Genomic DNA, 22,333 nt, shown 5'->3' with positions numbered 1-22,333 from the left:
ATATATATATATATATATATATATATATATATATATATATATTATATATATTTGTAGGTGCCATACCTTGGCTGATCTTAAAAACAAATGATCCCTTATGCCGTTTTTTAGACGAGGCTTATTTGTCCAGGCAGCAGAGTTAACAATGTGACCAAAACGATGAACGTTCAAATTGGGTTGCTTTAAATTGTAACTACTGGATTGTAATAATTAATACAACAATCAAGTCTGTATTGGTAGTTGTTATGAGAGTCATCATATACTGGGAGTATCTGCATTGAACAGTAGATGGCGCTAGAGTGCTATAAAGACGTGAATGAAAACGAGGGAAGGGGTTCTGCTTGCAAGATGTCTATGGACGCTTAAATGTTTTTTTTTTTTTTTTTTTTTTTGTCTAAGTTCAGTTATGCATTACTTTCGTCACAGCAATATACAGTCCCTTTGCAGTCCCGCCCTGCAAGCGGATAGGCCGCTATACGGTCTGGGCGTGTGAGATGGGGTTTGATACCTTATCTCGTATCTGTGGTTAGTCCACGGTGACGACAGTCCAATGGGTAGTGACCGCCCCGACGCTGTCATGTTTGAATGAGCTGCAGCACAGCGGCGGAGAGGCGGTTGTTAAAGAGCCCCTCAAGTCTTAACACGGGTCTGCTTTGCTGCTAAATTAAAATTCAAGCTTGCGCGACCAAGATGGACATGAAGAAAAGGATTCATCTAGAGCTCCGGAATCGAACACCGGCAGACGTGAGAATTTAACGAAGCTGTTTAGTTGTCTGTATATCTAAATGGAAGCTATGATTGCTGCCCTTGGTTTGACTACAGCCTGGGTGCGAAATGTGGGTGCCAGGAGGCGCACGCGTAGAGCCCGTTGAACCGATCTTGAATGGGTTTATAAATACAGAAGCTGATCAATAAGTTTTTATAAATATGGAGAGTCACTGTAATTTACAGTGCAGAAGCAAGGTCGACTTGCTTTTAAAAATACGTTTCGGAATATCTTCTATTGCGTAATAGTTTACTCGCTGTGTTATGTATATTCTGGCCAAAACTGGAGTCTCGACACATTTGAATGTTGTCCAGACAGTGCGTTCTTGCATTGGTTCGTGTACTTTTAACAGTGCGATTATTTCAAGTTTAGGGCTGGATAAATCTTGTACAGACTGATTATTTATTATTGTTTTGCAATTTACAGTACGTGGGAAGTATTTGGCGTTTTTGTAAATAGTAATTGAACAACGACTGTAATTTACCGACGAGGAGAGAGCGCATTCCCTGCTCTGTAGTTGTGCTGTGGAAATATCTTACGCCATACTGATACTAGAGGCTGCACACAGGATCATGTCCTTTGCGTTGTTGCTTCGTTTTCTAAGAATGTATCAGCTGTATTGTGGATTTATCAGGACAGAAATGACATGGTAATCCATCCAAGGGAATGAACGCTGTGAACAGGGAATATACACGTATAGAACGTGGAAGTCGCTTTTTATTTTGGCAGTAATTCATTATTTGTTTTAAAAATATGTATGTATATAGTCGCGCATGTCGTGTCCTAGTTTAAATATTATGCAAACAAGACACGTTTAAGGCTGTGTGTTAGATGTTAAGCTTTTTGATCGTTTAAAAAAGTCACTTAAAGCTGTGAACTTGTAGTTTTTCGTCCATGCTGCTTGGTGTTGCTATTTTTTTCCCTGCAGGGCCCTTGTTTTAAAGTGGCTGTTTTTTGCTTTCTCTACATCAAACCTAATTTATGCAGAATTGGAATGAATATTAGATTACAGCAAAATAATTAGTAATGCAACGCACATAGTGATTTGATATACAAACAAGTTTTGTGACTATTTTTATATGCCAGGCTTTCTTTACCACGTTGACTTTTTTGTGATCAAGTCTACATGCATTCTCTGCAGGCTTCATTTTAGAGTTTTGTTTTTGTTAGTGTAAGTGTTATTATGGATGTTCCCATTTTATAAAGGTGCACTATTCTGGCATGAGAAAGTAAATACATACATATAAAAAATGTGTCACTCTGTGTCAGAAGTTGGAAACAACAAGTATTTGACACAATTTCAGCTTGCCAAAGTAAACTTCATTGAGATTTACTTTTGAGCAGACTCTTACAGATTCATCTCTAGCTTTTGCTTTGCTCTACATGAACCAATTATCACATTTGTTGGCTTTATACCTTCAATTAAATTAATTCTGATCACACATGCAACCTCTCCTAGAGGGTATTTTTAAAAAAGTATTTTACACAATACTTTTATGATGTATGTTGAAACAGTTTAACTGTCCAAAATCATTCTTGTCATATTGAACAGGTTATTGGCAATAGAACAGCCCACACAATGAACAGCAGTGCGGTTTAGAAAGACATTTTTCTTGCTGTTTCATGCAGAATGAAATAAGTAGCAAGACTGGATCAATTCTGTCTACAAGGGTGGGGGCATTTTGTTTTAACATCTCCTGTTTTGTCTTCCAGGTTAAAGAACTTGTTTTAGACAACTGTCGTTCAAATGAAGGTAAAATCGAGGGCCTTACAGATGAGTTTGAGGGACTGGAGTTCTTAAGCACAATCAATGTAGGCCTGACATCAGTGGGAAACTTGCCGAAGTTAAACAAACTTAAAAAGGTATGATGGGATGGTGCTTTAATTGTCATAATTGGTCTAAATGTTTTTAGCTGTCAAGTACACCATTCATCCTGTGTCTGTTTGTTTTGCAGCTTGAGCTCAGTGACAACAGAATCTCAGGAGGACTGGAAGTATTGGCAGAAAAATGCCCAAATCTCACACATCTCAACCTCAGCGGCAACAAAATAAAAGATCTCAGCACAATAGAACCTCTGGTGAGTTCTTTGTCCCTCTTATTGTGTTTAATGTTTATTATCCCACAGTGTGTTCTTAATTATACATTTTTACTGTTTCAGCACGCACGGGTATTTTGCATGTTGAATAAAGTCACAGCAACATATTTAACCTTCGAGGTAGTCTCTGAGCAGACATGATCAAAGTGGAGCTACTGTTATGAGGCAGAATGAAATTGACCACTTGGGGTGTGTGTGTGTGTGTGTGTGTGTGTGTGTGTATATATATATATATATATATATATATATATATATATATATATATATATATATATATATATATAGTATGTGCACCACCCAAGTTCACAACTCTTTCATATAAGTGCTGACCCAAAACGGCATAGAATATAAAAGAAAACAGTTTCTGTTTAGTCATCAACTACGTTGAGTAAAACACAAACCAAAGCCCACTTGTTTGTTGTTTGCAGAGACTGGGTGGGGCGCACACTCAGAGTGGCTCAATTGTATCCTTGGTTCATTTTAGACTTGATGTTCATTGTGAACAGTAACACATCCTGGGATAGAGATATATAGTGTGTGTTATACACTTTTTAGAAGGTTAAATATTTAAATTAGATGAAGAAATTACAGAAGAAAACCCCCAACTGAGTGGCCGTGTCGAGGCAGCAGTTAACTGTAATGCATGTTCTTGGAGGTACATATGTTACTAATGTAACCTGTCTCTTCTGCTTTACTTTTAGAAAAAGTTAGAAAACCTTAAGAGTTTAGACCTTTTCAACTGCAAGGTGACAAACGTAAACGACTACAGAGAAAATGTTTTCAAGCTCCTTCCTCAGCTCACATACCTGGATGGCTATGACAAGGAGGATGGAGAAGCACCAGACTCGGATACAGAAGCATGGAAGGATGAGGATGACGATGGTGTGTAGCTTCAGATGAAGGTTCTTGCCCTGGCTGTAGATCAGGTGGAATGTTCTGTGTTCACTTTTGTTTTTCCTCTTTTGCAGAGGTAAAACTGTGTGAGGAACAACCAAACTCAGCTAACAAGGTGAGGTTGCTGAAGACAGTTTACTGTCAAAAGTCATACACCATGGCAAGACTGAGCACAGCAACAAGACACAAGGTAGTTATACTGCATCAGCAAGGTCTCTCCCAGGCAGAAATTTCAAGGCAGACAGGGGTTTCCAGATGTGCTGTTCAAGCTCTTTTGAAGAAGCACAAAGAAACGGGCAACGTTGAGGACCGTAGACGCAGTGGTCGGCCAAGGAAACTTACTGCGGCAGATGAAAGACACATCAAGCTTACTTCCCTTCGCAATCGGAAGATGTCCAGCAGTGCCATCAGCTCACAATTGGCAGAAAACAGTGGGACCCTGGTACACCCATCTACTGTCCGGAGAAGTCTGGTCAGAAATGGCCTTAATGGAAGACTTGTGGCCAAAAAGCCATAACACTGACGTGGAAACAAGGCCAAGCGACTCAACTATGCACGAAAACACAGGAACTGGGGTGCAGAAAAATGGCAGCAGGTGCTCTGTACTGATGTTTCAAAATTTGAAATATTTGGCTGTAGCAGAAGGCAGTTTGTTCGCCGAAGGGCTGGAGAGCGGTACACGAATGAGTGTCTGCAGGCAACAGTGAAGCATGGTGGAGGTTCCTTGCAAGTTTGGGGCTGCATTTTTGCAAATGGAGTTGGGGATTTGGTCAGAATTAATGGTCTCTTCAATGCTGAGAAGTACAGGCAGATACTTATCCATCATGCAATGCCATCAGGGAGGCATCTGATTGGCCAGACATTTATTCTGCAGCATGACAATGACCCCAAACATACAGCGAAAGTCATTCAGAACTATCTTCAGCGTAAAGAAGAACAAGGAGTCCTGGAGGTGATGGTATGGCCCCCACAGAGCCCTGATCTCAACATCGAGTCTGTCTGGGATTACATGAAGAGAGAGAAGCAACTGAGGCTGCCTAAATCCACAGAAGAACTGTGGTTAGTTCTCCAAGATGTTTGGGCCAACCTACCTGCCGAGTTCCTTCAAAAACTGTGTGCAAGTGTACCTAGAAGAATTGATGCTGTTTTGAAGGCAAAGGGTGGTCACACCAAATATTGATTTGATATAGATTTTTCTTCAGTTCACTCACTTTGCATTTTGTTAATTGATAAATATAAACTATTAACATGTCTATTTTTGAAAGCATTCTTGCTTTGCAGCATTTTTTCACACCTGCCGAAAACTTTTGCACAGTACTGTGTGTGTGTGTGTGTAATATAATATATATATATATATATATATATATATATATATATATATATATATATATATATATATATATATATATAAATAAATGTGTATGTATGTAACCCAATGCAGTTTCCAGATCTTTACATTTCAATATTTAGTCTGGATGTACAGAACATTTAATTTACTTTAATCTTGTCTCCATAGAAAAGAAAAAAAAACACATAACAGATCTGAAAAAAAAAAATGAAATGAACTTACCTGTCATTCTTTATCTTCTTATATTTCTTAATTTGCAAACCATTGCTTTGTAATTATTGGTAATTATTGTTTTATAAATGCTATTATTTTATTATTATTTTAGTGCCTTGTTGTTTTATGAAAGAACATTCTGCTTCAATTAGCAATAGAATAATGAGCTTAGTAAGGCATCACTAAGACTGTAGCCATCACAGAACATGTGTTGCTGACACGCTGCAACCGATAGCACAGTTAAAGTGCTATTTTGCAAAGACCTTCAGTTGGGTTTCTAAAGCAAGTGTTTTTGTAATAAAAAATAAAAAAATCTTTGGGGAGTGTGAGAGGGAGTATTTGATTGGCTTCCTTACCTGCGATATGCTAATCAATGTCATTTCTTACCTGACCAATAACCCTTCAAATTATATTTGTTATGGCTGCTTCTCTCTTGTAATTTATTCAGAAATTTTTATTTTCAAGTTTTTGGTCAATGGGATAAAGCAGGTACCTGCATCGGTGGTTCAGTTTTCAAAAAAGGTTGCTGATTTCCATTGAGGAGTACCATAACGATGCAATGGAACCGCTGGGAGTGGGCAACGCCAGTTTGCACAGGGTATGCGAGGTGTGCGATTCTTTAACTGAAAGACATTACATGACATAGGAAACCACATACATTACATAAATGTAAACTTGCTGGAAAATACATTTGAAATCCTCACTGAGATAGGTGAGCGCTGCTCTTCCAATGCAAACACTTTTATTTTACATTCAATGGAGATCCTAGATCATGAGCATTTCACAGAATATGTACTGATAAAAAAAAAAAGGAGTCAGTGATGAGTGTTATTTCAAGACGAGAATGGTTCAAATTGACCATCTTAACAAAAACTCAAAGGTCTTGAAAAAGTTATGCTGTCCATAAATCAACCATGTTATGTTGCAGCACTTGTGGTGTACACTTGGTAGCATGTAGAAACACATCTTTGAATGTTATCCAGAAAGAAATTAGCAAACCAGTATTCTGATACAAGAATAAACTGTTCTCATTTAACCAATTAAATGGTCAAATATCCAAGACTAGACTCACAACCTTGGTTAAGTATAGATTCCCCAAGCAGCACAATAATAAAAAAGGAAGACAACTCACTTTCATAAAACCTTTGCTTTGGGCAGAATTGTGTTCGGTCCATCAAAAACCAACACAGAACTTCTGCTCGAGCGATTTCAGTTACTGCATTGCGAGCGTTCGGTACAACAAGCACGTGACAGGAGTTAAATCAAACGGGTTTTAGTGCGTGCATGTACAGAAAGAAGCCCGCCAAAATGACTGCATTGTAAGTATGTTTTATATATATATATATATATATATATATATATATATATATATATATATATATATATATATATATATATATATATATATATTTGTAGGTGCCATACCTTGGCTGATCTTAAAAACAAATGATCCCTTATGCCGTTTTTTAGACGAGGTTTATTTGTCCAGGCAGCAGAGTTAACAATGTGACCAAAACGGTGAACGTTCAAATTGGGTTGCTTTAAATTGTAACTACTGGATTGTAATAATTAATACAACAATCAAGTCTGTATTGGTAGTTGTTATGAGAGTCATCATATACTGGGAGTATCTGCATTGAACAGTAGATGGCGCTAGAGTGCTATAAAGACGTGAATGAAAACGAGGGAAGGGGTTCTGCTTGCAAGATGTCTATGGACGCTTAAATGTTCGTTTTTTTTTGTCTCCCCTAAGTTCAGTTATGCACTACTTTCGTCACAGCAATATACAGCCTATCAACTCTCAGTATAGATAACTGCACCCTTTTATACAAGTAATTACTTTAAATTAGTAGCATCTAACCATTATACAATATGCTTTAGATATCTTAATGGTGCACTGTCACATTTATTTTCTTTTTAGTAGGCCACGGTTTGTTGAACAGGCTTGATTTGTGATTAGTGCATTGGATAAGAAGATTTATAGAAATATTAGCTGCACAGCAGAGAATGCTACTTACAAGTTTTCATTTTAAAAAATGTACAAATTTGCAACGAGACAACATGCAATTGCAGTAGCCTTTATAGTACAAGCGAGGTAGGACCAATAGCCAATCCCAAACTAAAGTGTGCATCCATTTCACGTTAATTAAACTGAATGGAAACCGGTATAACCCTTTCAAGTCTATTTCTAAACGCCCTTTATTCATACTAAGTTTAATGCGTTAAGCAATTCCAATATTACTTGGGAGTACAAATCCATATAACGGTAGCACTCCAAATGTGAGAAACAACTTACAAAAAAAATAAAAATACAATAAAAGGTGTAGCATTCTCACTCCCAGTATTTGACATGAATATGGTACGTCACTCTGGGTTATAGAAAATGTTGTGCATGCAATATAAAGGGGTGACTGGCTTGCCGTTCTCTTCGGGCATACGATTACTGAGTGATAGTGGTAAGCAGTATCAGCGTTGCGCACGCCATGCACGCAGTCGCTCCGTTTTGTGTTTCAGCAGCTGCAGTGCAGGGCCGCCAGAGTGACACACCCAGCGGAAAAACATGGTCGTGACCACGCTAGGAGATCCAAAAAATGGCTCCAATTTACTCTCAAAGGCGGGCTGAAAACACAGTCCACCGCGAAATCAACAACCGAAGACTCCTTTTCACAGCATCTGCTGGAACTTTGTTGAAATGTCACGAAGTTAATTCAAAAACTGTATGACGTTATTAAAACAAGAGACGCCATGCAATGCGTTTTCAAGCCAGGCAAGGGAGCAACCGAGTGCAGTGCATTTGAAAACAGTAACTGTTACGCACTCGCGCTTCTTCACATTCTCCGTGCCTTTAAAAGCGGCAGCGGAGCTCAGCAGAGAAATGACCCGAGTAATAGGTAATGTCAATTCATTTTTTTTCGTACATTAAATTAAAATAATGACTATTTTACTGTTTAAACTGTACTTTATTGCGGACAAGATGGCGCTGGTTTGGTCAGGTGACCTTGTTTTTCTTTGTCCTGTTTTTTTGCCAACAGTTGGAATGCAGCTTCAATGAGAAGCGGAAGCGGAATCTTTTGCGTCGTGTTCTTATTGGTTGGTTTCATTTTTAAATGTTTTTTGGCAGTGTGGTGGCTTGTGATTGGCACAGCTTCGTGTCACACATGCAGTTTTGAAGTTACTTCCGAGAAGAAAGTGAAGTGTTTTTGAGACTTGTAAAGCCCGGCTGTAGGTTGTTGTTTTTGCCAAATGCTGACGTTTACGAAGGGATAGTATGACACGCCTGTGAGCAACATAGCAACAATGTAGGGAAAATGAATAATTCCCCCAAATTATTATTATTACAGTTGTAACTTTTTAATTATATGTGCGTTATGGCATTTACATGGTTTCAGATATTTTTTTTGAGCAACTATTAAAGATACACAGGTTTTGTAATATTTCTGTTTACTGTCATTCTAATTAATACTGCTAAATTGGAAAAGCGCAAGAAATACACAAAAGGCATAATTTACTGTAACAAATTGCAAAGTAATGATTGCTTTAATGATTTGACTGCATGCAGATGTTTCAGTATTGTGCTGGACTGATTCATTAACTGACTGAAGTGATGCTGAATAAAATGCATGTCAAGCAATTTTGTGTTCCATCTGTATAGTCCTGTTCACGAATTATAAAATGTATGCAACATGGCAGTCCGACTAAATCGACCGAATTACGAATATACCTGCGTGTGGAATAAAAAAAAAAAAAAAAAAAAAACTACCAGATGGAGTAAGAACACTGAATTGAATGAAATGGGTCGTTCAAAAGCGACACATTTACAGTGTAGTCTTACCACAAAGGTCTTGCTGTTCGTTTCTCGAAACTCCACGTCAAATTGAAAAATTTGAAGTTGCTATTTTTTTCACTGGAGTAAGGTTTCAAGGAGAAACGGATCTGGTTTGTTGGAGTACAGGGTCAAGGTTGTTCAGTAACGCTACAGACATTTTGAATGTTATTACACACGATGTTTTTGTTGCTTTTATTGGATTCTCTTCCACACAGACATGGGGCTTGGCTGATGTGTGTTGTGCAAGAGGTACTGGCCGCTAAATTGTCATTTTTTGGGTTGTTTGCATCCCATCCCAAAATGCGTGCACAGATGCAGTCGTGCATTTTTGTATTGAGGTTCGGTTGTACGAGACACCGGCAGTAGCCCCTAAGCGTACAAAGCTGATCAGTTTTGGGGAATTTGGTTACCAAATATATAACCGAAGAGAGCGGAGCAGGATAAGTTGTGCAAAAAACACAAACCAGTTTTATTTTAAAAACCATACCCTGCATCTCCACTGCACCTAGGCTGCTTTTTATCTAAATGTTTGTTATTGTTTTGTAGTTGTGAAGCACATTTTTGCTCGGTATATTATTTGCAATAAGTTTACTACGACTGAAACAACCACATGGTGTGAACTCTTTTTTTTTTTTTTTACAGCCTTCCAAAGTGCCATAGATTTTACATGGCGTTACTTCAGCATGAAACCGCTACAACTGATGTGTGAGAAGCATGTTACAGCAGAAGCGTGTCAATGGCATAACGTGTACACAGCAATATAAATAATGTGTGTTATTAGTTTCCTTCAGGAAATATCCCTGTGGGTGTACTTCCATTTGAGAATCATTATTGCTGGCACAACACAGCTCGTATAAGAAGGGAACATTTTGAATAGTCCAGCGTGCAAGGATATTTGGTGGCACGCGTTTGCCTAATTTAGGTGACAAACCTGCCATACCATTATTTTGTAGATTAGATGCAGGTTGTAAAGTACATTGTATTACTTAATATTCCAACAAAAATAACGTGGATGAGATTATTGATGAGAGACCGACCAAAATAATAACACCGTGCGTAATAATAAGCTGACGTCGAAGCACAGGCATTCTGTTGTTCAAGTAAAGTAAAATATTACCTCACGACGACTGTCGTGGATATGAAAGTGTAGTGAAAAAGAAACGTTTCATATAATACCATTACAATTCTGTCCTTCATATTTAATATTTCTTTATACAATAATTATAATAGTCACACCTTTAAACAGGCCAAAGCAATGGCGCTTAAATATGCACTCCTCTCACTTGCTCAACCTAACCGGTTATCTTTGCAGTCCCGCCCTGCAAGCGGATAGGCCGCTATACGGTCTGGGCGTGTGAGATGGGGTTTGATACCTTATCTCGTATCTGTGGTTAGTCCACGGTGACGACAGTCCAATGGGTAGTGACCGCCCCGACGCTGTCATGTTTGAATGAGCTGCAGCACAGCGGCGGAAAGGCGGTTGTTAAAGAGCCCCTCAAGTCTTAACACGGGTCTGCTTTGCTGCTAAATTAAAATTCAAGCTTGCGCGACCAAGATGGACATGAAGAAAAGGATTCATCTAGAGCTCCGGAATCGAACACCGGCAGACGTGAGAATTTAACGAAGCTGTTTAGTTGTCTGTATATCTAAATGGAAGCTATGATTGCTGCCCTTGGTTTGACTACAGCCTGGGTGCGAAATGTGGGTGCCAGGAGGCGCACGCGTAGAGCCCGTTGAACCGATCTTGAATGGGTTTATAAATACAGAAGCTGATCAATAAGTTTTTATAAATATGGAGAGTCACTGTAATTTACGTCTGCTTTGAAAACTTTAATGGTGTCACACTGTTGCACTCTTTGCGTGATAGTGGTCGTGAGCTTGATCTCCATTGCTAGCTGTGCACACAGAATCAGGAGCCATATTTGTAACTTTGTAGTGTTCACGAACGCGCCCTTTTTCTAACCAGACAACACTGCAGATTGGTGGAATATTTTCACTATTATTTTTTAATGAATAACATTTTCTTTAAATCCGCTTGAGCTCTCTGTATTTAATTATATTTGTTAAATAAAAAAAGCGGTGGCACCAGTGTATAAAATGTAGAACTTAGACGGGACAGAGCCAGTCTACGACCATGGCATGAGATCTGCAGTAGAATTTAAGGAGGCATGTTGCAATGTTTTTTTTTTTTTTTTTTTTTTTTTTTTTTTTTTTTTTTTTTTAAATGTCTGCAAACATTGCTTTTTTTACGTTATAGTGCAAGGAAACCGTTAATTCCGTTAATTACGTAAGTTTGTTTTGTGATTCTGCCTTTATGAACCTCCTTAAGTCTTTCGGTTATGTTGTATTACAGTACTTTCATACAGACAAGCAATTTCATATTTAGACTATGCCCGTTCTCATTCCTTTTTAAGAAACATCGAATGCTAGTTTTATCCCCCCACCTTCTCTTTTTTATTACTTTTATTTAGGGCATATAAAACATGTATGGAAGCATATGATCATTTTAAAATCTTAGATGCAACAACTAAGTAAATATTATACAGACGTGAGGGATTTGTGTAGAAAGTAATGGAGCGCTTAGAGTAAATCTTTATTGTACAAATACTGCTAGTTTATTTGTATTGAATTATTTTCAGACTCGGCTGTGTTATCCGAGGCAGCGACTGTAGCGCTGGTGTTGCCTCGCTTTGTTATTGCAATTGCAGTCGATGTAAGGCTTGTTTTCAAGCGGCATGTTCTAAAACTTAAGAAATCGCAGATTTGTTTTTCTGATTTCGTGAGGTTTTTTTAATCGACCAAATAAATAAGTTGTTGTAAGTTTGCGTCTTGCTGGACAGATCAGAGCAAGCCCTATTTAAGAGGACAAGCCGCCATTTTATTAAACTGAAAAAGGAAAGCTACATTCAAATGAATTCAACTAATTAACTACTGATTAAAAACATTGGGTGCAGGTTATTGTCATGACGTCTATTGCGATTGTAACCCCTTTGATGTTGTAATTGCTTCTAAATTGCCACAATAACGCCTTTTGAATAGGTAATAAATTACAAGAATGGCATGTTCGCTCTTTAATAAAGTGTCATTATTTTGGTGTCCCGGATCCCCGGGGTTGCGTTTGGTGTTGCTGTAGGGTACCCAGTGCAACACTGCTGTGTAGTCGGCCATTTTGTCTGTGTGGCGTTGTCATTGGGGTGAATAAAGAGCTACAGATTTATCATTGAGTCTGGAGTTTAGTTTCACATTGGTGGGGGTTATTTAAACATGTCGTATTTTTCGTTCCAGGTGTGAAATGGAGTGCAGAAGCAAGGTCGACTTGCTTTTAAAAATACGTTTCGGAATATCTTCTATTGCGTAATAGTTTACTCGCTGTGTTATGTATATTCTGGCCAAAACTGGAGTCTCGACACATTTGAATGTTGTCCAGACAGTGCGTTCTTGCATTGGTTCGTGTACTTTTAACAGTGCGATTATTTCAAGTTTAGGGCTGGATAAATCTTGTACAGACTGATTATTATTGTTTTGCAATTTACAGTACGTGGGAAGTATTTGGCGTTTTTGTAAATAGTAATTGAACAACGACTGTAATTTACCGACGAGGAGAGAGCGCATTCCCTGCTCTGTAGTTGTGCTGTGGAAATATCTTACGCCATACTGATACTAGAGGCTGCACACAGGATCATGTCCTTTGCGTTGTTGCTTCGTTTTCTAAGAATGTATCAGCTGTATTGTGGATTTATCAGGACAGAAATGACATGGTAATCCATCCAAGGGAATGAACGCTGTGAACAGGGAATATACACGAATAGAACGTGGAAGTCGCTTTTTATTTTGGCAGTAATTCATTATTTGTTTTAAAAATATGTATGTATATAGTCGCGCATGTCGTGTCCTAGTTTAAATATTATGCAAACAAGACACGTTTAAGTCTGTGTGTTAGATGTTAAGCTTTTTGATCGTTTAAAAAAGTCACTTAAAGCTGTGAACTTGTAGTTTTTCGTCCATGCTGCTTGGTGTTGCTATTTTTTTCCCTGCAGGGCCCTTGTTTTAAAGTGGCTGTTTTTTGCTTTCTCTACATCAAACCTAATTTATGCAGAATTGGAATGAATATTAGATTACAGCAAAATAATTAGTAATGCAACGCACATAGTGATTTGATATACAAACAAGTTTTGTGACTATTTTTATATGCCAGGCATTCTTTACCACGTTGACTTTTTTGTGATCAAGTCCACATGCATTCTCTGCAGGCTTCATTTTGGAGTTTTGTTTTTGTTACAGTGTAAGTGTTATAATGAATGTTCCCATTTTATAAAGGTGCACTATTCTGGCATGAGAAAGTAAATACATACATATAAAAAATGATGATGAATGTAATTAATTGTTAACCCTGTTCATTTCAAATTGCCTGAAAACAAAATATCTGTGGGTGGAGTTTAAGATAATTGATAGGGGAATAGATTTTGAAGGCATAAAAAAAGCTGTCTTGGTATTTAGTTTGTTAGGCAGAACAGCAAGAATTAGGAGAACTCTGGTAAGAGTGTTTATTCATTTTATGTTTTGCTATATTTCAAAACCTTTTTGTTTGGATGACTCCATAAGGTTAGGCTAATACAAAAGTAGTCAAACGCTTGCTTTCCAATTCGTTGTTCCAACCTTGTCCTTAATTATTACATTGAACCAATAGAATGTGCAGGCAGGTCATTTTAAAGTACTTGAGCTAATCATGTGACCAGGTAAACCTGGAGTGGAGTGGCCCTCTTGGGAACAGAGTCACCAACCCGTTCATTTTTTTGTTTCCTTGAAATGAGTTTATTGTACAATATTTATGCTGTGAAATGATTACATATATAGTGATATTTCTATCTGATATATTGCAAGATTATTGGTCACTGAAACAGTGAGCACTGATACAAGCATACTTGAAATAGGAGGTCAATAAGATAGGTTTGCATGAGTGTTAATGCATCATTCTGGCATGGTTCCATTTGAAGATATCAGTCTGTACTTTAGACATCAGTGGTTTTAAAGGAGCTATATAAAACATAATGCAAGCAACACTCTGTGTCAGAAGTTGGAAACAACAAGTATTTGACACAATTTCAGCTTGCCAAAGTAAACTTCATTGAGATTTACTTTTGAGCAGACTCTTACAGATTCATCTCTAGCTTTTGCTTTGCTCTACATGAACCAATTATCACATTTGTTGGCTTTATACCTTCAATTAAATTAATTCTGATCACACATGCAACCTCTCCTAGAGGGTATTTTTAAAAAAGTATTTTACACAATTTCAGCTTGCCAAAGTAAACTTCATTGAGATTTACTTTTGAGCAGACAAATGGGGACATTTTGTTTTAACATCTCCTATTTTGTCTTCCAGGTGAAAGAACTTGTTTTAGACAACTGTCGTTCAAATGAAGGTAAAATCGAGGGCCTTACAGATGAGTTTGAGGGACTGGAGTTCTTAAGCACAATCAATGTAGGCCTGACATCAGTGGGAAACTTGCCGAAGTTAAACAAACTTAAAAAGGTATGATGGGATGGTGCTTTAATTGTCATAATTGGTCTAAATGTTTTTAGCTGTCAAGTACACCATTCATCCTGTGTCTGTTTGTTTTGCAGCTTGAGCTCAGTGACAACAGAATCTCAGGAGGACTGGAAGTATTGGCAGAAAAATGCCCAAATCTCACACATCTCAACCTCAGCGGCAACAAAATAAAAGATCTCAGCACAATAGAACCTCTGGTGAGTTCTTTGTCCCTCTTATTGTGTTTAATGTTTATTATCCCACAATGTGTTCTTAATTATACATTTTTACTGTTTCAGCACGCACGGGTATTTTGCATGTTGAATAAAGTCACAGTAACATATTTAACCTTCGAGGTAGTCTCTGAGCAGACATGATCAAAGTGGAGCTACTGTTATGAGGCAGAATGAAATTGACCACTTGGGGGGTGTATGTATGTATGTATGTATGTATGTGTATGTATGTATGTGTGTGTGTGTGTGTGTGTATGTGTGTGTATATATATGTATATATATATATATATATATATATATATATATATATATATATATATATATATATATATATATATATGTACCTACATGTGGAAAGATCTACTTGGAAACAGTGAGTCTATTGGATATTGTCCTTTCAGGGGAAATAAATTGCCCATGTGCACCCCTAGTGGAGAATTATTTGGCCTCATTGTGAAAATTTAAGAACAACACATATATATGTGTGCACAGCCCAAGTTCACAACTCTTTCATATAAGTGCTGACCCAAAACGGCATAGAATATAAAAGAAAACAGTCTCTGTTTAGTCATCAACCATATTGAGTAAAACACAAACCAAAGCCCACTTGTTTGTTGTTTGCAGAGACTGGGTGGGGCGCACACTCAGAGTGGCTCAATTGTATCCTTGGTTCATTTTAGACTTGATGTTCATTGTGAACAGTAACACATCCTGGGATAGAGAGAGAGATAGTGTGTGTGTTGTACACTTTAGAAGGTTAAATATTGAAATTAGATGAAAGTGGGTCAAAATTACAGAAGAAAACCCCCAGCTGAGTGGCCGTGTGGAGGCAGCAGTTAACTGTAATGCATGTTCTTGGAGGTACATATGTTACTAATGTAACCTGTCTCTTCTGCTTTACTTTTAGAAAAAGTTAGAAAACCTTAAGAGTTTAGACCTTTTCAACTGCGAGGTGACAAACTTAAACGACTACAGAGAAAATGTTTTCAAGCTCCTTCCTCAGCTCACATACCTGGATGGCTATGACAAGGAGGATAAAGAAGCACCAGACTCTGATACAGAAGCATGGAAGGATGAGGATGACGATGACGATGACGATGGTGTGTAGCTTCAGATGAAGGTTCTTGCCCTGGCTGTAGATCAGGTGGAGTGTTCTGTGTTCACTTTTGTTTGTCCTCTTGTGCAGAGGTAGAGGAGGAGGAGGAGGAAGAGGAGGAATATGACGAAGAGGCAGTTGCGGGAGAAGATGAGGAGGAAGAGGACGAAGAGGAAGGGGAGGAGGAAGAAGAAATCAGTGAGGAAGAAGTAGGTGTTCCTTACTCAAGTATCTGCCTGTATCCAGCATGGTTATTTGTGGGATCCCTCGGTTGCCATGAATATTGATTTGACGTTATCACCTCAGTAATATTGCACACAAGTTGGTAAGTTGCATCACATTCAGATATATGCTTCAGGTCACGCAGCCCTGTGGAGGTAGTTGTACAGTATTGTTGCTTATCTTGTGTGTGTGTGTGTGTTTTTTTTTTTTTTTTCATATGCACTGTGCCAAGTCTAACTTCATTATCACATTTTACAAACAGGATAAAGTGTTAAGTAATCATATTAAATGTAAAAGTTTTACTCAAGACAGGTTTTTTTTTTTAACCACGATGTTTAGGTAGTTTTCCTAATCTTGTAAATACGCATCCAAGTTTGTTTTTGTAGACATCTGGTAATCTGGTTTCCTTGAGGGGGAATTTGTAGGTATATTAGCAGCCTTGGCCACGCCTCGCTGTTGGGCATGTACAAAACACATGGACATAAGAGATAAACAGTTAACTAGTTATCGCTGAGCTTCGTCATTAATAAAACAAAATTCAGACTTAATACTTGAAGCAGTAAGTTTAAATAACTTTTATACAATACAGGACATAATGTATAGGCTGTGAGATGAGTATTTTTGAAAAAGCTTACAGTTCTCATTTGGGTTTGCATATCCACAAGGTAATTTCATGGCTGGCCGAACTGCTCACGGAAGCCTTTGGAATTAAATGTGGCGTATGTTGGACTAGCGAAATGAACTGATGAAAATTCTGGCTGTTTGTTTCCTTGTAGGAGGAAGAGGAGGAAGAGCCCGTAGACGGTGAAGTAGACGATGAAGATGAAGATGGTAAAACACATGTCCTCCGTTTTATACGTGTGAAATGTGATGAAATGTGCTCTGTTTTATATGTGTGAAATGTGATGAAATGTGCTCTGTTTTATACGTGTGTTGGTGTGTGGCATGCTACCTACTGATGCTGCTGTTAGTGTTAAACAGAGGTACGAGGAGGCCGTTCTAAACAGGTTCCCACTATTGCAGGAGTACCAAAATGCATAAACTATTGCCAAGAGTTATTGATTGTGCACGTTTCTATCAGTATTCATCTCCTGGATACAGAAAGTGCTACACAGTAAAATAATGTTCAGTTTGCTTTCTGTTTAATTATTTTAAAGGTAGCTGGTATAGGATGGGTTATGCCATATATGTAACTGAAAATATATCATCTGAATATATTCTTGTTTTTTTTTTTTTTTTTTTTTTTTTTTTTTTAGAAGAAGAAGAAAAAGGTGAGAAGAGAAAAAGAGACCCCGATGACGAAGGTGAAGAAGATGATTGAATCAGTGCCCGGATAGCAGTTCCTATTGTGATTCGATTCTTTTTACCTTGTATTTTTCCCCCCACATTTTTCTTGGTTGGAATGTGAGATGTTTATTGGGTGGGTGAGAGGGAAATAGGGAGAAAAAAAGAGAAAAATAATACTGCCGCTACCTTTGTGTGTTAATTTTTCCCAAATCCAGATATTGCATAAAATCTGCTGAAGACTGTAGTAGTAATATTTTCTTGGAAGTTGGAGTGGTCAGTTCAGCCATTGTAAAGTTTTTCTTTGCTGTAGTTTTATGCCTAAATACATATGCCGATTGCTGATGACTTGTGTAAATAACCATACCAAAACGTCTCTATTTTAATGTAAAATGCTGGTTTTCAAAATACCCAACATAGTTTCTTTTTACATATTGTGTTCATCATCAGTAAATTCTATGTACTGTTTAGGCATGGAAAGGAATCTCGTTATCCAAATCTCCATAGGAACATGCACAGAAATCAATTTTTTGTAGTTTGTGAAAGTAATGTCTGCCATTATCAGAAACAAGCAGATGCATTTTCTCTGCTTGGGTAGTTTAGATACTTGTGTTTTTTGTAAATAGTGACCAAAACTTTTTTTTTTTTTTTTAGCAATTCTAGGCTGAAATTTGTAATTTTTTTGAAAATGGCAGACATCACTTAATTTGCAAGTGTAATAATGAAATATAATAAAAAATATTAAGTTAAACCATTTTGAAAATACCTGTGTACTATTTTGGCCTATAAAATACAATTTGAAGTAGGTAGAATCTGTTTTTTTTTTTGTGTGTGTTTTTTGTTTTACATATATAAACGGAGAGTATAGAGGCAGATCTGAGCATGAGTTTGTGTTTGTTCTTGTTTTCATAAATTCAATGGTATATTACTAATGCAGAATTGTATTTTCTTATCTAGATAGTAGTCAGTGACTGACTGAAAAATGCCTCATGAATGTATAGTTTTACTTTCATATTCTTTATGAAGTTTGAGTGACTTGTATTACCTGTAAAAAGATAAGCCTTTGCAACAGTTTTCTGAAGAGCCAAACTTTTAGTTTTGACTGTTTTGTTTTGTCATTTCAAGATTTCAATAAATCTTTTTTTTTTGTGTGTGTGTTCTACACCTTATGGCTCATTTGCATCAGTAGGCCTCTAAAATATTCTCTCTTTGATTCTAGGTAGACAATTTTAAACTAGAAAATGCTACGATGCACAAGAGTTAGAGTGCAAGTACATCCTGGAAGAGTTATTAAAAGGTTCATTTTGAGTGAATATATATATATATATATATATATATATATACACACATACACATACACACCATGGTGATCACAGGTTTTCTGATCACAGAATGACTACAGGCAAGTTCATTAATAATGGATCATAGCTTACATCTGCACAGTAATACAAATCTGCCATGTGGTCATTAGATTGTGCACATTTGATTCAAACAAATACTGGATGCTTAAGTCTACACCACTAGTGTAAATCATTGTACTCAGTCTTCTAGTCATGCCATAACTGCAGAATGTACCAGTGTAGTTGTACTATGATGCAATATAATCCTCTCCAAGCACAAGAATGAAACCTGGAAAGTAGAAATCTGGAGTGTGTAAGGATGGAAATGCAACTTACATACTAGCTTTGATTTCTTAATGGGTCATTTTTACAAGTCCGTACAAAGCTAACTGCAAGAAGGCAGCATAAAGCACAAGGAAAACATGTTTAGTATTTAGTGCTTTAAAAATTTAATAACGTTTTGTGTGTGTTTCACAAGCAGACCTGTGATGTTGCACAGGGGAACAACCAACTGTACTGCTGAATGAATGGCAAACAGCTGTTGTAGAATAAGCAGGAGGGTTCTGCTTAACATTAACAAAATGTTATGTTCTATTGTTCTATTAACAAAACCAACGCAACAACCTCCAGAACAGAACGTCTGCCCTTGGTCCTGTCCAGTGCAAGTATTCTTTTTCTGAAGTTATTTCTGAGATGATTGAAGTAAATAATGGTTTAAGAACAGTCCCTCACACTTTGAAAATTGCAATAAAATTTAATTTTTAAAAGTACGAACTGTTGACAATCGGCTGCCAAGTGGTAATAAAATCAGAAAGTCCAGAAAAATAACATCAAATGCTTCCACTGATGACAAACAGATGAAAGCAAAGCTAAGATTCCTATAATATACTCATAACTCTACAAATCCTCTTACTGTATTAAAACATTCATAGTAACTCAATAGGAACCCATTTAAATCCCAGGACTGTGTGTATATTACAGCACCCTTGTTTGCATGATGTGTCTATTAATTTTTTTTTTTTTTTTTTTTAAAAAGATAGTAAAAGATCAATATACATTGTAAAATAGTAAGTAATTTAGGTAACAGCCGACCAGAATTTAAATAAAACATTACACAGTCACTAGTACACAGTTTATTAGGAAATTCCTTAAGTATAATGGCAATTTTTTTTTTTTTTTTTAATTAAAATATTTTACTTTGTCCTTCCAGCATTTGTTGTAGTGAGCTACACTTCCAGTTTTGTTATAGTGTCGCGCCCTCTAGTGTCACACCAGTGTATAGCAAGAATATTAAAAGCAATAAAACGAGATTCCCTGCAAACAGGCTACCACATCTCTGGCTTGACAACGAAATACCTCTCCGGTTATAAGCGAGGGGTAGCCACAGCCTCAAGCATTCATTTCTTAGTTAAAGGAGGGGAACTCAATTCATTAAAACCTCTCCAGTGCTTTCCTGAGTGTCACACCTGCTCACAGCCTCACTCAACTGGGGTCTCCCCCCTGCAGTGTTTCAATCTTCCTGGACGGGTGGTTTTTGGGGGTACGAGCCTGTCTACCATATTTTGAGATACTATTTAAAAAAATAAAAGAACCCTTGTCTTTCTCACTTCCAGCAGCACACTAACTTTGCATCTGATTTTTACTTGTACTTTAACTTCATGTTTGGATTGTGTATGTAAAAGCATCATATACTATGTATTAAGAATTTACACCAAGTAGCTAGGAATGGTGCAATTGTTTATGACTCGAACCACATACTGTAATTCGGATGGTAAAAACATTTATTAATAGTGTAAAATGCACACTTTGATTAGTCATTTATTTATTCATCCACAAGCTGAACCAGGATTCTCCTCCCTTACATAAATTTAAAGAGCTGGCTCGCGATGTTAGTAGGTGTTGAGAAAGTTCCAGCCGACACAAAATGCATCCATTCTAAAATACGCATTTCCACAGAGAGGTGTTGCCATTCCCTGATCAACAGCTGTAAGCATTTAGAATAGTGGGATTCAAATACTTAAGGAATGCATTAATAACATGAACAGCAGAAAACATTTTTAAAAAGTTATAGCACTTGAAACCACTAATGCAAACATAGTGGGGGGGCACTGTTTCTCTATGAAGTGAATTCTGGGTGTTCGGCACACCCCAACACAGCAGCAGGAGGGTTACAGATCTCCCTGAAACTGAACTGGGACACCTGAACTGAAATTAAATTAAGGGTTATTTATTAATACGATTCTAAAAAAATTTAAAAGGAGCTTTTGTTAAAATCCAGTTTGAATACAGAGCCATGCCACAGGTCACTTGGCCACCCTGTCACCTTGCTTCAAACACAGAACAGCATCTAGGAGATTGTCGAGCCGCGGTGCACACAAACACACACAAACTGCGACTTTAATCTCACACCTGTATCAATGCAGGACCCGCTCACTGAAAAAGGAACGTCTTGTTGTTTCATATAGTCTTTAGAAAGCAGCTAGAGAGATTTAACTGCCACTTTAAAACATACCATGGTAATAATAATCATGATGATAATAAAATCAGAGCAGTGACCAGGGTAACAAATCGAATGAGATGTGCTGCAAGGTACCAAGGTTTAGAAAGGGGGTATACTGCAGCTGGAAGCCCAGGCTGTGAGTCTAATGAAATCACAGCTTGTTTGTTTAAAATAGACTCAACCTATACTGAGCTGGAGCAGCACTTGGAAAGAGAGAGAACTGTAATAGTCTTATATAATGACTGTGGCTCTTCCTCATGTTTCCATAGTTTTAGTAGGAGGTGGACTGCAGAGAAGCTGATATCGGAGGCTAGTGGAATTGCTGGGCAGCAAACAGATACCCTCGACTCATTCAGACAGCACTGCTCCAGTGAAGAGAGAGAGGCAGGTGTGCATGAAGCTGGTTGGCAGGTCTGGCTCGTGTTCAGTGAGAGGTCCAGCTCGGGATTGCTGCTCAGCGTATTGTGCCATGTCCAGTGAGGTCACATGGTTTTGGGACTGTTCTTCAGGTTGTTCAGCTCCAGTTCCAGCTGTCGGATTTTAATGTCCTTTTGCGAGAGCTCGTCCTTCAGCCGTCGGAGCTCATCCTGCTGTCGGAAGAACACACGCAGGAGCTGGAGGGGGGAGTAAGGAAACACAGACCAAAAGGGATTCAAGAGGAGGGCAAGCAACACACTTTAAAATGGGTGTTCAGGAGGCCTCAAGTCAGGGGCAGCTAAAGCTGAGCCTTCCACTCCTGGTCTTTGTTCCAACCCTGTTCTAAATTGTTTCATTAAACCTCCAGCCAGACCCTGAAGTAATTAATCATTTCATTTTTCCTGTTAAATCTGGAGTGAAAAGGTACTACCCAGTTATAGCAAGAGCTTGTTCACTTTCGTTACAAATCAGCAACCTCAAAACACAAGCTCCTGTTTCTACAAAGTAGGACTTTTTGTCTGGCAGAGCCAAGTGTATAAAGCACTGTAGTTTGTTTCACTCTGGGCAT

The 22,333-nt window shown here is 37.8% G+C and overlaps 3 protein-coding genes across 7 annotated transcripts in view; 2 read left to right on the top strand and 1 right to left on the bottom strand.

Annotated features, from left to right (window-relative positions):
* Positions 1-544: 544 nt before the first annotated feature.
* Positions 545-7,887, top strand: LOC121298539 (putative acidic leucine-rich nuclear phosphoprotein 32 family member C). Its single transcript, XM_041225664.1, has 6 exons — positions 545-744; positions 2,480-2,629; positions 2,722-2,844; positions 3,564-3,744; positions 3,831-3,911; positions 7,832-7,887. The coding sequence occupies exons 1-6, from the start codon at positions 691-693 to the stop codon at positions 7,885-7,887; spliced, it is 645 nt and encodes a 214-aa protein (XP_041081598.1). The 5' UTR covers positions 545-690.
* On the top strand, positions 7,849-18,655 carry LOC121299088 (acidic leucine-rich nuclear phosphoprotein 32 family member A-like). 3 transcript variants are annotated; one of them, XM_041226608.1, is made up of 8 exons: positions 7,849-8,208; positions 8,350-8,407; positions 14,527-14,676; positions 14,769-14,891; positions 15,814-16,006; positions 16,093-16,211; positions 17,001-17,055; positions 17,481-18,655. In XM_041226608.1, exons 1-8 carry the CDS (start codon positions 8,063-8,065, stop codon positions 17,543-17,545), a joined length of 909 nt encoding a protein of 302 aa, XP_041082542.1. In that variant the 5' UTR covers positions 7,849-8,062; the 3' UTR covers positions 17,546-18,655. The 3 variants fall into 3 exon arrangements, with proteins under 3 accessions (XP_041082542.1, XP_041082543.1, XP_041082544.1); XM_041226609.1 differs by lacking the exons at positions 7,849-8,208; positions 8,350-8,407 and adding an exon at positions 10,591-10,752; XM_041226610.1 differs by lacking the exons at positions 7,849-8,208; positions 8,350-8,407 and adding an exon at positions 12,883-12,901.
* Positions 18,656-19,588: 933 nt separating this feature from the next.
* Positions 19,589-22,333, bottom strand: part of LOC121299095 (coronin-2B-like) — a 43,513-nt gene continuing 40,768 nt past the window's right edge. For all 3 annotated transcript variants that reach the window (XM_041226629.1, XM_041226631.1, XM_041226630.1), the window contains one exon: positions 19,589-21,962. In XM_041226629.1, the coding sequence (XP_041082563.1) occupies positions 21,831-21,962 (132 nt within the window). In that variant the 3' untranslated portion in view covers positions 19,589-21,830. The remainder of the gene's footprint in view (positions 21,963-22,333) is intronic.

Source organism: Polyodon spathula, chromosome 24 (genome assembly GCF_017654505.1).
Source record: "Polyodon spathula isolate WHYD16114869_AA chromosome 24, ASM1765450v1, whole genome shotgun sequence".
NCBI lineage: Eukaryota > Metazoa > Chordata > Actinopteri > Acipenseriformes > Polyodontidae > Polyodon > Polyodon spathula.
Note: the sequence above shows the minus strand (reverse complement) of the source record. Positions and strands in the feature narration are given on the sequence as shown.

What these genes read in the sequence shown, in the direction of transcription:
- LOC121298539 (XM_041225664.1), top strand. Translation starts at nt 691, where the DNA reads ATGGACATGAAGAAAAGGATTCATCTAGAGCTCCGGAATCGAACACCG. An exon ending in GGAATCGAACACCGGCAGAC is followed by an intron (nt 745 to 2,479) that starts GTGAGAATTTAA and finishes TTTGTCTTCCAG; the next exon opens with GTTAAAGAACTTGTTTTAGA. An exon ending in TTACTGTCAAAAGTCATACA is followed by an intron (nt 3,912 to 7,831) that starts CCATGGCAAGAC and finishes TTTGTGTTTCAG; the next exon opens with CAGCTGCAGTGCAGGGCCGC.
- LOC121299088 (XM_041226608.1), top strand. Translation starts at nt 8,063, where the DNA reads ATGCAATGCGTTTTCAAGCCAGGCAAGGGAGCAACCGAGTGCAGTGCA. An exon ending in TGACGATGACGATGACGATG is followed by an intron (nt 16,007 to 16,092) that starts GTGTGTAGCTTC and finishes CCTCTTGTGCAG; the next exon opens with AGGTAGAGGAGGAGGAGGAG. An exon ending in AAGAAATCAGTGAGGAAGAA is followed by an intron (nt 16,212 to 17,000) that starts GTAGGTGTTCCT and finishes GTTTCCTTGTAG; the next exon opens with GAGGAAGAGGAGGAAGAGCC.